Source organism: Styela clava, chromosome 1 (genome assembly GCF_964204865.1).
Source record: "Styela clava chromosome 1, kaStyClav1.hap1.2, whole genome shotgun sequence".
In the NCBI taxonomy this organism is placed as follows: Eukaryota; Metazoa; Chordata; class Ascidiacea; order Stolidobranchia; family Styelidae; genus Styela; species Styela clava.
This window is the reverse complement of record NC_135250.1, coordinates 20,883,446-20,898,298: the sequence shown is the minus strand read 5'-3', so window position 1 is coordinate 20,898,298 and position 14,853 is coordinate 20,883,446. Positions and strand designations below refer to the sequence as shown.

Here is a 14,853-nt window from a genome sequence, read left to right as displayed (position 1 = left end):
TTCTTTTTATAGGGAAGCTATTTGGATCCGAATTCTCTGACTTTAGTTGGCAAAACTGTATTATTACTCGACAATGATTTATAAGTTTTACTATTGATGATTGGAGAATCATTTGAAATATTATCTTCGAGAAAGTATATTTTGCCTTCAAGATTCAAGAAGGTGTTTTTTTTATCACCGTTTTTCGAAAAAACTATTATCATTTCATGCCAGATGTGGGTCTAATTCGTCAAGATCTTCAAGTCCAGAAGCAGAAGATCATGAGGCAAATATAAGGTATGTACATTTTTATAAATTGTTTGAAGCACTTGCAATGTAGGTATGATCAAGTAATTGAGATAAATGATGAGGAGTTGACTGCAATTTTTTAACAACTGCAAACATCACTCGTCTATATGAAGCAAATGGGTCGTAAAACAACTGCTGTTAAAGTGAACAATGCTAATAAGTTAAACATTAGCTGCACATGACTTGTCCTAAACTTGTATGAAATTGCAATTGTGAAATCGTATATACATACATATTTCAGAGAACACACATCTGACATTCAGATACAACTCGCGTTCGGCGAACGGGAACTTGTTATTGCTTCACCAGATATGGCGAATCAAGGAGAACAAAATGTTCTTGTCGAACATCAACATGTTGCCAGGTCTGTGAATTACCGAACACCCGTTGAACAAGCCATTGCGAGTAGCGCTTACTTGGACGTTGGATACACCGAAGCAGCTGTCAGTGATGACGAATTTGAAACAGCTAAGATTGCTGAATGTCAAACAATATCCACAGTGCAAGATTTGTTTTTCGTCACAAAATTGGAAGATTCTCACTTCATTGAAAGTGATGCGAATGTTTTAGATGAACCAAATTCCATACAGATGTTGCAGATTTTAGACAACGTTTTGAGTGACGAAACTGCGGAAATAGTTTTACCCGAACTCACTATTCCTGTAAAGCTTTCAACTTTGAATCAAGATGTATACAATCGACAAGTGGACCCTTACGTTGAATCCGATCAAGAATCCAATGTAACAGTTTCTTCATGTCAAACTGATCTTGACATGGAATGTAACATTCATGAAATTCAAGAAGAAGTGTCAAAACTTGAAATCATTCCAGAAGGAGAACAAGAAAGTAGTTGGCTTATGACAACTGACAATGAGCTTAACGTGCAAACAAATATGCGAATTGAATTTCATGAAGATGACGACAAATTTTTCGATGATATTTGTTTGCCAGATATAGATAAAGAACATACATCTTCTTTAAAGCAAGTGAGAGACGAAATTTTTTGTGAGAGTGCTTTGGCACCAATTGAGGACGAGGATTTTGGCCACGAAGACAATATATCTGTTGATAATAGTAGACCACCAAGCGGTTACAAAAGTGAAGAACTCGTTTACAAGGTCGCAGGAACGCGATTTACAGTATTCCGGGTTGATGATTCATGCCAGCAGATGACATCCGTAAGCGACGAAGTTGAACATGAAAATAAAAATATTCGTCCATTGATTAAAGTGGAAATACACACAGAAGAAGATTGTGATGTAACTGAAGAATATATTGACAAACACTTGCATACACACTCAATGTCATTAAATACCACTGTCGAATCACAAACACAATTTTCAACTGCAGTTGATGAACTGTCTTGGGAAAAAATCTTTGACAATAGTGATGAAGAGCACTCCAGCACAAAAAAACTCGACAAAGAGCAGACGATTTCGGATCCGATTCATGATGATACTAGACAAGAATTAACTAAACAAGTAGATGCGAATCAAATGGCACTCCATGCGCCTTTATGTGAAGAAAATGAACAATCCAGTTGTTCCAACATGACAAATGAATTAACAAATTTTACTTCCAACATCGCATCAACTTCGAATGATTTTTGTCTCAAAATTGCTGAAGCGAGTTGGTTCAGCGCGTCGTTCGAAGATGATTCAGATTATGACGCTGTCAATGCACGATCAATATCACAAACTTTTCGCCAAGAATCAGGTCAAGCTAATAATTGTGAAACGTCATTTGAAGATGAACCTATTCAAAATGACCACATTAACGAGCCAATTTCTGATGAATCTTGCCTAGAAATATCAAAAGCGAGTGAGTGCAACACTCCATCTGAAGAGGAAATGAATCGTGAAAATCTCATAACCGAGGCAATTTTCGATGCTCCAAATTCGGAATCAACTCAAGTGAATAGATGCAACACAACATCTGCAGAAGAACAAATTCAAGATCCCCTCAACACCGAGACACTATTCGATGCTTCACGCCTGAAATCAACTCAAGTGAGTAGCTGCAGCACGCCACTTGAAGAGGAAACTCTGCAAGATAAAGTTAATACTGAGTCAATATCGGATGCGCTGCGTTGGGAGTCAACTCACGTGAGTAGATGCAAGACGCCATTTGAAGAAGAGGCAATTCAAAATATTCTTAATATTGAGTCGCTATCCGATGCTCTATGTCTGGAATCAACTCACGTGAGTAGATGCAATACGCCATTTGAAGAGATTGCAATTCAAGATAATCTTGTTACTGAGTCACTATCTGATGCTCTACGTTTGGAATCAACTCACGTGAGTAGATGCAACACGCCATTTGAAGAGGAGGCAATCCAAGAAAATCTCAATACTGAGGCACTATCCGATGCTCTACATCTAGAATCAACTCAAGTGAGTAGATGCAACACGCCATTGGCAGAGGAAGCAATTCAAGATAATCTTAATTCTGAGTCACTATCCGATGCTCTACGTTTGGAATCAACTCACGTGAGTAGATGCAACACGCCATTTGAAGAGGTGGCAATTAAAGATAATCTCAATACTGAGTCACTATCCGATGTTCTACGTCTAGAATCAATTCAAGTGAGTAGATGTAACACGCCATTGGCAGAGGAGGCAATTCAAGATAATCTCAATACTGAGTCACTATCTGATGCTCTACGTTTGGAATCAACTCACGTGGGTAGGTGCAACACGCCATTTGAAGAGGAGGCATTTCAAGATAATCCTAATACTGAGTCACTATCCGATGCTTTACGCCTGGAATCAACTCAAGTGAGTAGATGCAACACGCCATTTGAAAAGGAGGCAATTCAATATAATCTCAATTCTGAGTCACTATCCGATGTTCTGCGTCTGGAATCAACTCACGTGAGTAGATACAACACGCCATTTGAAGAGGAGGCAATTCAAGATATTCTCAATACTGAGTCATTATCAGATGCTTTACGTCTGGAATCATCTCACGAGAGTATATGCAACACGCCATTTAAAGAGGAGGCAATTCAAGATAATCTTAATACTGAGTCACTATCCGATGTTCTACGTCTGGAATCAACTCAAGTGAGTAGATGCAACACGCCATTTGAAGAGGAGGCAATTCAAAATAATCCTAATTCTAAGTCCCTACCCGATGCTATACGTACGAAATCAACTCACGTGAGTAGATGCAACACGCCATTTGAAGAAGAGGCAATTCAAAATATTCTTAATATTGAGTCGCTATCCGATGCTCTACGTCTGGAATCAACTCACGTGAGTAGATGCAACACGTCATTTGAAAAGATTGCAATTCAAGATAATCTTAATACTGAGTCACTATCTGATGCTCTACGTTTGGAATCAACTCACGTGAGTAGATGCAACACGCCATTTGAAGAGGAGGCAATTCAAGAAAATCTCAATACTGAGTCACCATCCGATGCGCTACATCTAGAATCAACTCAAGTGAGTAGATGCAACACGCAATTGGCAGAGGAGGCAATTCAAGATAATCTCAATACTGAGTCACTAACCAATGCTCTACGTTTGGAATCAACTCACGTGGGTAGATGCAACACTCCAATTGAAGAAGAGGCAATTCAAGATAATCTCAATATTAAGTCCCTATCCGATGCTCTACGTCTGGAATCAACTCACGTGAGTAGATGCAACACGCCATTTGAAGAGGAAGCAATTCAAGATAATCTTAATACTGAGTCACTATCCGATGCTCTACGTCAGGAATCAACTCACGTGAGTAGATGCAACACGCCATTTGAAGAGGAAACTCTTCAGGAGGTAATTCAAGATAATCTTAATACTGAGTCACTATCCGATGCTTTACGCCTGGAATCAACTCAAGTGAGTAGATGCAACACGCCATTTGAAAAGGAGGCAATTCAATATAATCTCAATTCTGAGTCACTATCCGATGTTCTGCGTCTGGAATCAACTCACGTGAGTAGATACAACACGCCATTTGAAGAGGAGGCAATTCAAGATATTCTCAATACTGAGTCATTATCAGATGCTTTACGTCTGGAATCATCTCACGAGAGTATATGCAACACGCCATTTAAAGAGGAGGCAATTCAAGATAATCTTAATACTGACTCACTATCCGATGTTCTACGTCTGGAATCAACTCAAGTGAGTAGATGCAACACGCCATTTGAAGAGGAGGCAATTCAAAATAATCCTAATTCTAAGTCCCTACCCGATGCTATACGTACGAAATCAACTCACGTGAGTAGATGCAACACGCCATTTGAAGAAGAGGCAATTCAAAATATTCTTAATATTGAGTCGCTATCCGATGCTCTACGTCTGGAATCAACTCACGTGAGTAGATGCAACACGTCATTTGAAAAGATTGCAATTCAAGATAATCTTAATACTGAGTCACTATCTGATGCTCTACGTTTGGAATCAACTGACGTGAGTAGATGCAACACGCCATTTGAAGAGGAGGCAATTCAAGAAAATCTCAATACTGAGTCACCATCCGATGCGCTACATCTAGAATCAACTCAAGTGAGTAGATGCAACACGCAATTGGCAGAGGAGGCAATTCAAGATAATCTCAATACTGAGTCACTAACCAATGCTCTACGTTTGGAATCAACTCACGTGGGTAGATGCAACACTCCAATTGAAGAAGAGGCAATTCAAGATAATCTCAATATTAAGTCCCTATCCGATGCTCTACGTCTGGAATCAACTCACGTGAGTAGATGCAACACGCCATTTGAAGACGAAGCAATTCAAGATAATCTTAATACTGAGTCACTATCAGATGCTCTACGTCAGGAATCAACTCACGTGAGTAGATGCAACACGCCATTTGAAGAGGAAACTCTTCAAGATAATCTTAATACTGAGTCACTATCCGATGCTCTACGTCTGGAATCAACTCACGTGAGTAGATGCAGCACGCCATTTGAAGAGGAGGTAATTCAAGATAATCTTAATACTGAGTCACTATCCGATGCTCTACGTCAGGAATCAACTCACGTGAGTAGATGCAACACGCCATTTGAAGAGGAGGCAATCCAAGATAATCTTAATACTGAGTCACTATCCGATGCTTTACATCTGGAATCAACTCACGTGAGTAGATGCAACACGCCATTTGAAGAAGAGGCAATTCAAGATAATCTCAATATTGAGTCACTATCCGATGCTCTACGTCTAGAATCAACTCACGTGAGTAGATGCAACACGCCATTTCTAGTTGAGGCAATTCAAGATAATCTTAATACTGAGTCACTATCCGGTGCTTTACGTCTGGAATCAGCTCAAATGAGTAGATGCAACACGCCATTTGAAGAGGAGGCAATTCAAGATAATCTTAATTCTGAGTCACTATACGATGCTTTACGTCTGGAATCAACTCACGTGAGTAGATGCAACGCGCCATTTGAAGAGAAAGCAATTAAAGATAATCTCAATACTGAGTCACTATCCAATGCTTTACGTCTAGCATCAATTCACGAGAGTATATGCAACACGCCATTTGAAGAAGAAGCAATTCAAGATAATCTTAATACGGAGTCACTATCCGATGCTTTACGTCTGGAATCAACTCACGTGAGTAGATGCAACACGCCATTTGAAGAGGAGGCAATTCAAGATGATCTCAATATTGATTCACCATCCGATGCTCTACGTCTGCAATCAACTCACGTGAGTAGATGCAACACGCCATTTGAAGAGGTTGCAATTCAAGATAATCTTAATACTGAGTCATTATCTGATGCTCTACGTCTGGAATCAACTCACGTGAGTAAATGCAACACGCCATTTGAAGAGGGGGCAACTCAAGATAATGTCAATACTGAGTCACTATTCGATGCTATACATTTAGAATCAACTCAAGTGGGTGGATGCAACACGCCTATGGCAGATGAGGCAATTCAAGAAATTCTTAATACTGAGTCACTTTCCGATGCTCTACGTCTGGAATCAACTCACGTGAGTAGATGCAACACGCCATTTGAACAGGAGGAAATTCAAGATAATCTCAATTGTGAGTCAATATGCGATGCTCTACGTCTGGAATCAACTCACGTGAGTAGATGCAACACGGCACTTGAGAAGGAAACTCTTCAAGATAAACTTGATACGGAGTCAGTATCCGATGCTCTACTTCTGGAATCAACTCATGTGAGTAGATGTAACACGTCGTTTGAAGAGGAAACTATTCAAGATAAACTCAATACTGAGTCACTATCCAATACTCTACGTCTGGAGTCAAGTCAAGTGAGCAGATGCAACACGCCACTTGAGAAGCAATTTCGCCAAGATAAACTTAATACTGAGTCATTATCCTATGCTCTACGCCCGGAATCAACTCATGTGAGCAGATGCAACACGCCACTTGAGAAGGAAATTCTCCAAGATAAACTTAATACTGATTCACTATTTGATGCTCTACGCCTGGAATCAACTCATGTGAGCAGATGCAACACGCCACTTGAGAAGGAAACTCTTCAAGATAAACTTAATACGGAGTCAGTATCCGATGCTCTACTTCTGGAATCAACTCACGTGAGCAGGGGTAACACGCCGTTTGAAGAGGAAACTCTTCAAGATAAACTCAATACTGAATCACTCTCCAATGCTCTACGTCTGGAGTCAAGTCAAGTAAGTAGATGCAACACGCCACTTGGGGGGAAAGCTCTTCAAGATAAACTCAATACTGAGTCACTATCCAATTCTTTACGTGTGGAGTCAACTCAAGTGAGTAGATGCAACACGCCACTTGACGAGGAAACTTTTCAATATGATCTAAATGCTGAGTCATTATCCGATCCTTTACGTTTGAAATCAACTCATCTGATTAGATGCAACATGCCATTTGAAGAGGAATCGATTCAAGATAAATTCAATACTGAGTCACTATCCGATGCTTTACGCGTGGAATTCACTCAAGTGAGTAGATGCAACACGCCATTTTATGAGGAATCGATTCATGATAAACCCAATACTGAGTCGCTTTCCGATTCTCTACGTATGGAATCAACTCAAATGAAGAAATGCAACACGCTGTTTGAAGAAGAAACTCTTCTAGATAAACTCAATACTGAGTCTATGTCCGATGCTCTACGTCTTGAATCAACTCAAGTGAGCAGAGGCAACAATCCGTTTGAAAAAGAAACGATTCAAGATAAACCTAATACGGAGTCAATATCTGATACTCTTCGTCTAGAATCAACACAAGTGAATAAATGCGACACGCCATTTGAAAAAGAAATGATTCAAGATAAACGCAATACTGTGCCACCATCTGATGCTCTTCGCTTGAAATCTTCTCAAGCAGGTTGGTGCAACACTCCATATGAAGAGGAAACAATTTTAAATAACGTCAATATGGTATCAATATCTGATACTCTTCGCTTGGAATCTCAAGAAAGTAACAGTCTTCGCTTGAAATCTTCTCAAGCAAGTGGATGCAATAGTCCTTTGGAGGATGAATCAACGTTGAATAATGTAAATATGGCATCAATATCTGATGCTCTTCGCTTGGAATCTACTCAAGCAAGTAGATGCAACAGTCCTTTTGAGAATGAATCAACGTTGAATAATGTAAATATGGCATCAATATCTGATACTCTTCGCTTGGAATCTACTCAAGCAAGTAGATGCAATAGTCTTTTTGGGGATGAATCAACGTTGAATAATGTAAATATGGCATCAATATCTGATGCTCTTCGCTTGGAATCTACTCAGGCAAGTAGATGCAACAGTCCTTTTGAGAATGAATCAACGTTGAATAACTTAAATATGACATCAATATCGGATGCTTTACGCTTGGTATCTACTCAAGCAAGTAGATGCAACAGTCCATTTGAGGATGAAACAACGTTAATTAACGTCAATATAACATCAATATCTGATGCTCTTCGCTTGGAATCTCAAGCAAGTAGATGCAACAGTCCATTTGGAGATGAAACAACGTTGAATAACGTCAATATGACATCAATATCTGATGCTCTTCGCTTGGAATCTACTCAAGGCAGTAGGTGCAACACTCCATTCGAGGTGGAATTGGTTCAGAAAAACATCAATGTGGCATCAATATCTGACGCTCTTCGTTTTGAATTAACTCACGGGAGCAGGTGCAACACACCATTTGAGACGGAATTAACTCAAAACATCCTAAATATGGAATCAATATCAGATGCTCTTCGCATTGAATCATCTGAATCGACTAGATCCAACACGCCATTAGAAGTTGAGAGACCAGACGCAACTCTGAACTCTATCAAGTCATCTGGTGAGGGCGATTTCTGCCATCACGTTAGCGAAATTGGTGTTAGGAGATTTGTTGGCGGGTCCAGTACTGCAGACTCATCATCCGTGTGCGTTGAAGCAGCAAATATTGTTGAAGCACTTCAAAGAAAATTCACCAATGCTAGTAAAACTAAGATTACAATCTCACCACCATCCGATGAAGAAAATTCTGTCTCTTATTCGATGACTGATACTACGATGACAACTTCCAAAACAATGACAGAATCTATTGCAGAGTCAATGCGTAAAATTAGGAAACAAACTGTAAGCAAGAAGAATTCTACTAATGACAATTCAATTGTAGATCACCAAAATGTTGTAAATAGTTTGATAATGCAATCTTCCAGCAAAACGACAAAAAAAACTAAATTTGTGAATGATATGCAAGACGAAAATAAGAAAACAAATTTTGACAATAAAAATGTCAGTTTTGGGGAAATAATCCATAAAAACAGTGAAATTGTAGCTGTTGACGACGATTGTTTGGACGGAGCAGATCCAAGCATAAGTATAGAGTTTGTAGATAATATACCTACTTCGCAAATTGTTTCATCGGAAAGGGAAAATACCGTGAATACGACCTCGCAAATTCAAAGCAATTATTCAACGACGACTACTGGATCTCCGATTGCAGTAATTGTCCGCGAAGGTCCATCAACTGAACGAAATGTTGCATCACTGATTATAGATATGAAAACAGGCGTAGCGACAACCCTGGATAAGTCATCGACAAGCAAGAAATCTAACGAAGATGATAATGCTGGCATTCGGCCACAAACTTCAACACTCCCAACAAAAGATCGAGGAAATAATATTATTGTTGGAGTTGATCAAACTGAAGAGACTTCGACTGCTTTTGATGAAGTTGTTAATGTATCGTTCCCAAATTTTGCAGACATAAAACTGCCCAATGAAACAGCTGAAGAGAAGATGGCTCGAATGTTTGGACTATCCGAAGGTATTATGATAAACTTAGACTAGATTTTAACTAGACGTAGACCATCACAATCTGTAGAATCAAATCAAATAATCCAGTAGAAGTAACGCTAAGTAGTATCTCACTGCCTATATTACAAAACTGCATATAAATGAGATATATAAACACAAGCCAGGCTACGCTACCTTAGTTGATTTCAACTGAGAAAAAAATTATTTGGTAAATTTAAATTATACAAATTCTTTTTCCCACAGAACCCACAACTCAAAGTGAAGCGGATCTATCATGCCAGACAAGCGAAGCAAAAAATCAAGGGATTTATATTTCGAATATCGGTATGTTTCAAATGATCTGTCAGTCAATAAATATTCAAAGCAAAAGCTAAAACAGCTTTTACCGAATTCAATTTTCAGGACAAGATTTTACAGATAATTTGAATATGAATAATCAGGAGCATGTTGACTTACTGGAAATGCAAGAATCTTTTCGGACCATTGGCGGCGAAGGGTTGGGAGTAAGTATATTTTCGTTTTTGAGAGGCGGAAGATACGATTTATATCCGAGCAACATTTTCATTAGGAAAATCGATGGAATACAATGGGTCGATTTAATATTAAGTTTATTTTTTATATAAATTTGATGAAAGATTCTATTCGGTCGCCCTAATATCATACTATTTGGAGATCTCATCTAAACATAGTATCTAAGTATTTTTTATGATTTTGCAATAGATTGCTTCGAGTTCATGGGTTACATATGGAAGTGGACTTTCTGTCGAGGATAAAAAGTCATTCGGTACAATGAAGCATGAAGCGAATAGCGAGCGGGAAAGCTTTGCAAACGTTGAAGAAGAATTGTCTTGTATATTTGAAAGGTGGTTTTATATCCTTTTTTTGAGATTAATAAATATAATAAAGCATTATTTTACAGGTATTAAAATTTACGACTAAGCGCTGGATAGACCAATGTTTCACGGGCTTGTGCTTATAGTGATTTTTAATTCATAAAACAAGCTCGCATTTCAAAACAAGCAAACAGTTATTTGTTTTACAGATCTGAAGATTTCCCACTTCAAACTGAGGAACCTGTTTTTGTCGTAAAACTGGCAGATCAAGAGGTGAACGAAGGCGAAACTGCAACATTCATTTGCATAGTTACAGGTTTGTATTATTTTCTGAAAAAGAAGCTGATTTATAGTAGCCTTTTCACATCAATGTTCACTTTTTTAAACCGTTATCTTGATCGAAAGTGTGAAATACCCTATGAAAAAGATCTACCTTCGAGATTAATAGAAACATGTGTAAGATATATATGTGAATAAAATCTGGGAAGTACAAAAGATTCCGCTGATAGCGGGCTTATAAACTGAAACTTTGTGCTGTCATAATAGGACGTTATAGTTAGTTTTTACTCAACAGCAAAATTGATTAACACGTCACATTGAATTTCCGTAATTTAATTTTTGCCCCCAAAATATTATGAAGTCATCGATGGAACTGTAAAAAATCTGCGTGAATTATAAAATCGTATTTATAAGCGAATATATTTTGTGATGACGTGAATTTGAAAACAAGTTAAGAAGTTCAAAGCTGTAATAAAACATACTATCAGAAAACGTGACGTCATAAGACTCGTTTCTAGGCACGTTAGTGAATATAACGCTCACGAAATCCAATCATAAAAGTTTGGATAATACTGAGTGAAACAGACAAGGTATTACTAACGGTTCCGCTAGATTTATTCCGGTAATATTTTATATTACTCTTTAGGTCATCCGCAACCATCATTGCGATGGCAGAGAACTGTGCCAGGAAAAGTTGAAATATTGAACGAAAACGCTGCTGGTGTGGAGATAAAACATGACATGTATGTATCCTTGTTTTCGAAGAACTGCTTTAATTTTTATATATTGAGATGGCGGCGAGAAGGGTTTCAAATTTTCACTCGAATGTTGAAAGGCGTTTTGAATAAATAATAATTTTCGCCCACAATGTAACAGAAGTATTGTTGGCTGAATGGGATGTGATGATTACCTTCAGTCTTTCTAAATTATTTAATCCTTTTTTTTCCCTTTTTTAATTGGCTCAGTTTCAAACGATAATATTTACATAATAATATGAAATTTTTGGTATATATAAAAACATTTGATATAAAATGAATCTGTGATTTCAGTTGTCGTCACTCGATTACTATATTCGACTTCCTGCATTTTTTTCTTCAGACCACTCTCATCTTATTATAAAATGTTACTCTTATTTGGTCCTATACGATTAATTATTAGCTAAAAATAAACCTGGAGTTATTTGAAACTACCCTGTTACAGATACACGAAGGAAAACATACTAAAGATCCATCGAGTAAGAATAGAAGATGAAGCAGAATATACATGTATTGCATTAAATGATGTTGGATTCGCTTCTAGTTCAGCAATGTTACGAATCATCAAATTACAACCCGAGGTAGGCTAATAATTAGTTTACCATTGTCGACTGAAATCATTTCGTGAGACACTTTGTTTCAAGATTGACATGAAAATATATGAAAAAGCGAATAATTTATTATACAAATACCACCTACATTATGTACTTTGTGTCTTTTTTAGGAAAATGTAGAAGTTAGTACCACAAGAAAAGATTTTCCCAACAATGAAGGATCGATGACAATAAAGTCAGGTACTTCCACATTTTTTTGTTTTGACCCAATAGGTAAAGACGCCTAGGTAGTGGTCAGCGTATAGGGTCTTATCATAGTATGAATTACCTGTAAAAGATGTCACTTTCACGCCTCATGCAAACACTTTATCCAAGGTATGATAATTTAAGTTATGCCAACTTGAAAGCATCTGGACATTGTGAAACTTCAATAGCTTTTTACGTTTTATTGGTTGCCTATACTAAGTCCTAACTAATCTTGCAGTTCGTAATACATACACGCTAAATTACTTTTTGAATTTTATTGTCATGTCAACTCTACAAAACGTGTATCTGGTGTCATTGAATGTTTCTATATTTGAATTAGCCATAAATTATTGTAACTGGTAGAACTGATGACTACAATCAACGTTCGCTTCGAAAGATTCAACTATAAATGTTGTATGTTTTTACCATAAAAAATGATATCGCAAGCTAACCGTGCCTTCGCTATCATTAACGGTATTGATTACTGTCGTTAACAACTTTCACATTAATATAAATACTCGTTAACATTAAAATTGTATTTAAAGCTCAAACTATCCCGAAGACCCTTACAATCAGAGTAAAAGAACGTGTCATAGTCCGGGAAACATACGATAGTTCACAATCAGAAAGTCGTGATGAGTCAACGTCAGATGAAACGTCTTCTCCGTCTTCATTCGACGACTGCCAACAAGTAGGACAAAGAAGAAAATGGCGTCGAAGACCTCCATCGCCTGACTATTTTGAAAGATCAAGCGAAAGATCGACATCGATCGATTCTGGAGACACAGAAAAGGAATCAGTTAATAATCACGCTCAAGAGGTATCTTAATGTTGAAAGCAAAATCGATTGTTGTAATATAGCGCAAGCTGAAAGCAAATTGAATCCTTTGTATTTCTCTCTAAAAGCAACCTCATTCGCTTTTTAATTCAGTTTGAAAATGTTTCAACAAATAGTTATGTTTCTTGTAGGTCATCAGGATCAAATCTACTTCAGAAGATGATTTGAGGAAAGCTGTTTTGCTGGCTTCAACAAACAATTCCTCACAATCATTCAAGTAAGTACATGTTTGAAGAATTGATAACATTTCAATTTTTCTCGTTTAGGACGCCGAAGTTGCGTTAACAAGGTAGACTGAAAGTCGTTGCTTGGTCGTCATAATTGAATTATCTAAAGTATGTTGTATAAAAATAGCAAGGACATGCTTATTCGAGAATACGGGAAAATAATTTCAATTTGAAAAGCATTTGTCCACTTGCGATGTACCGCATTTATGCGGCATTGTGTTTCTACAAATAACTGTTCAAGTAGAATCAACACTCTACCACTGCTAAATACAAATATTTTTCCATAAACAGCTTTTAATTTTGTTTTTATCACAGGTCAGATATGTCTCCATTTCAAAGATTTGCAAGTCCTTTACCAATGTCGGAATGCAGCGCGAGTCGATCTATAAATAAACCAACATCTCTTGACTTGGATGACACTGTATCCGAATCACTTTTTACTGTTTCGTCTTGGCCTGATATAAAATCGGACATATTTCAGAGTGTCAACGCTTCTGTGTTGCTGGCAGGAATACCCGAGGAGTCGATATATGTGGACACGGAAATTGCATCTTTGTCAGGAAGGTGATAAATGACATTTCATTAATGCGAAAACTAAATTGCACTGATTAGATGTAACTTACTCGTACATCATTATTACTACTTATATTGAGGTTGAACTCAAATCCACGCTTAATTACTTTTTGAATTTTATTGTCATGTCAACTCTACAAAACGTGTATCTGGTGTCATTGAATGTTTCTATATTTGAATGTGAGTCATAAATTATTGTAACTGGCAGAACTGATGACTACAATCAACCTTCGCTTTGAAAGATTCAACTATATATGTTGTATGTTTTTACCATAAAAAATATCGCAAGCTAACCGTGCTTTCGCTATCATTAACGGTATTGATTACTGTCGTTAACAACTTTCACAATAATATAAATACTCGTTAACATTAAAATTGTATTTAAAGCTCAAACTATCCCAAAGACCCTTACAATCAGAGTAAAAGAACGTGTCATAGTCCGGGAAACATACGATAGTTCACAATCAGAAAGTCATGATGAGTCAACGTCAGATGAAACTCAAATCCTCAAACATGATCACGTTAATCGAATCTTTACTTAGGTTCTATACTAGGGTTGCCATACCGTCCGGAAAATTCCGGACATATCCGGAATTTAGGGTTAAATTTTACGTCCGGGAGGAATTTTAAAAAATGCTCAAATGTCCGGAATCCGGAATTTTACTGCATCTGCAATCGTACTGTGCACACTGCTAATACTATGAGGTTATGTGGAATTATGATGTAACAGAGCGTTTTCCTTATCAATGATGTTTACCACTTAGAACTTTCTGAATATTATTCGCTGACTGTTTTACCCGTTTAGCTGAGCAGCTGCAAGTGTATTTGATAGCAGTTAGTTCCATGTTAAGTTAGCAGAATACAAAAGTTTTATACCACGAAGCTTTACTTGTGGATTTTTTTATTTGAATGAAAAGCTAGTCAGGAATTCGGGATCGAAAGTGCTAGTCCCTGAAGCCATTTGGTTCAGTTAGTCTGGTGGTAAATTACTTTGTTTTTTAGAGTACTGTTTTACTCAAAAAGATTTTTCCTG

The 14,853-nt window shown here is 37.5% G+C and overlaps 1 protein-coding gene across 6 annotated transcripts in view; it reads left to right on the top strand.

Moving 5' to 3' along the window:
- Positions 1-14,853, top strand: part of LOC120341953 (uncharacterized) — a 130,938-nt gene that overhangs the window by 110,652 nt on the left and 5,433 nt on the right. For all 6 annotated transcript variants that reach the window (XM_078111550.1, XM_078111556.1, XM_078111561.1 and 3 more), the window contains 12 exons: positions 214-276; positions 530-9,525; positions 9,759-9,839; positions 9,918-10,018; positions 10,236-10,378; positions 10,558-10,664; positions 11,274-11,370; positions 11,828-11,963; positions 12,107-12,176; positions 12,728-13,002; positions 13,152-13,237; positions 13,563-13,811. In XM_078111550.1, the coding sequence (XP_077967676.1) occupies positions 214-276; positions 530-9,525; positions 9,759-9,839; positions 9,918-10,018; positions 10,236-10,378; positions 10,558-10,664; positions 11,274-11,370; positions 11,828-11,963; positions 12,107-12,176; positions 12,728-13,002; positions 13,152-13,237; positions 13,563-13,811 (10,404 nt within the window). The remainder of the gene's footprint in view (positions 1-213; positions 277-529; positions 9,526-9,758; positions 9,840-9,917; positions 10,019-10,235; positions 10,379-10,557; positions 10,665-11,273; positions 11,371-11,827; positions 11,964-12,106; positions 12,177-12,727; positions 13,003-13,151; positions 13,238-13,562; positions 13,812-14,853) is intronic.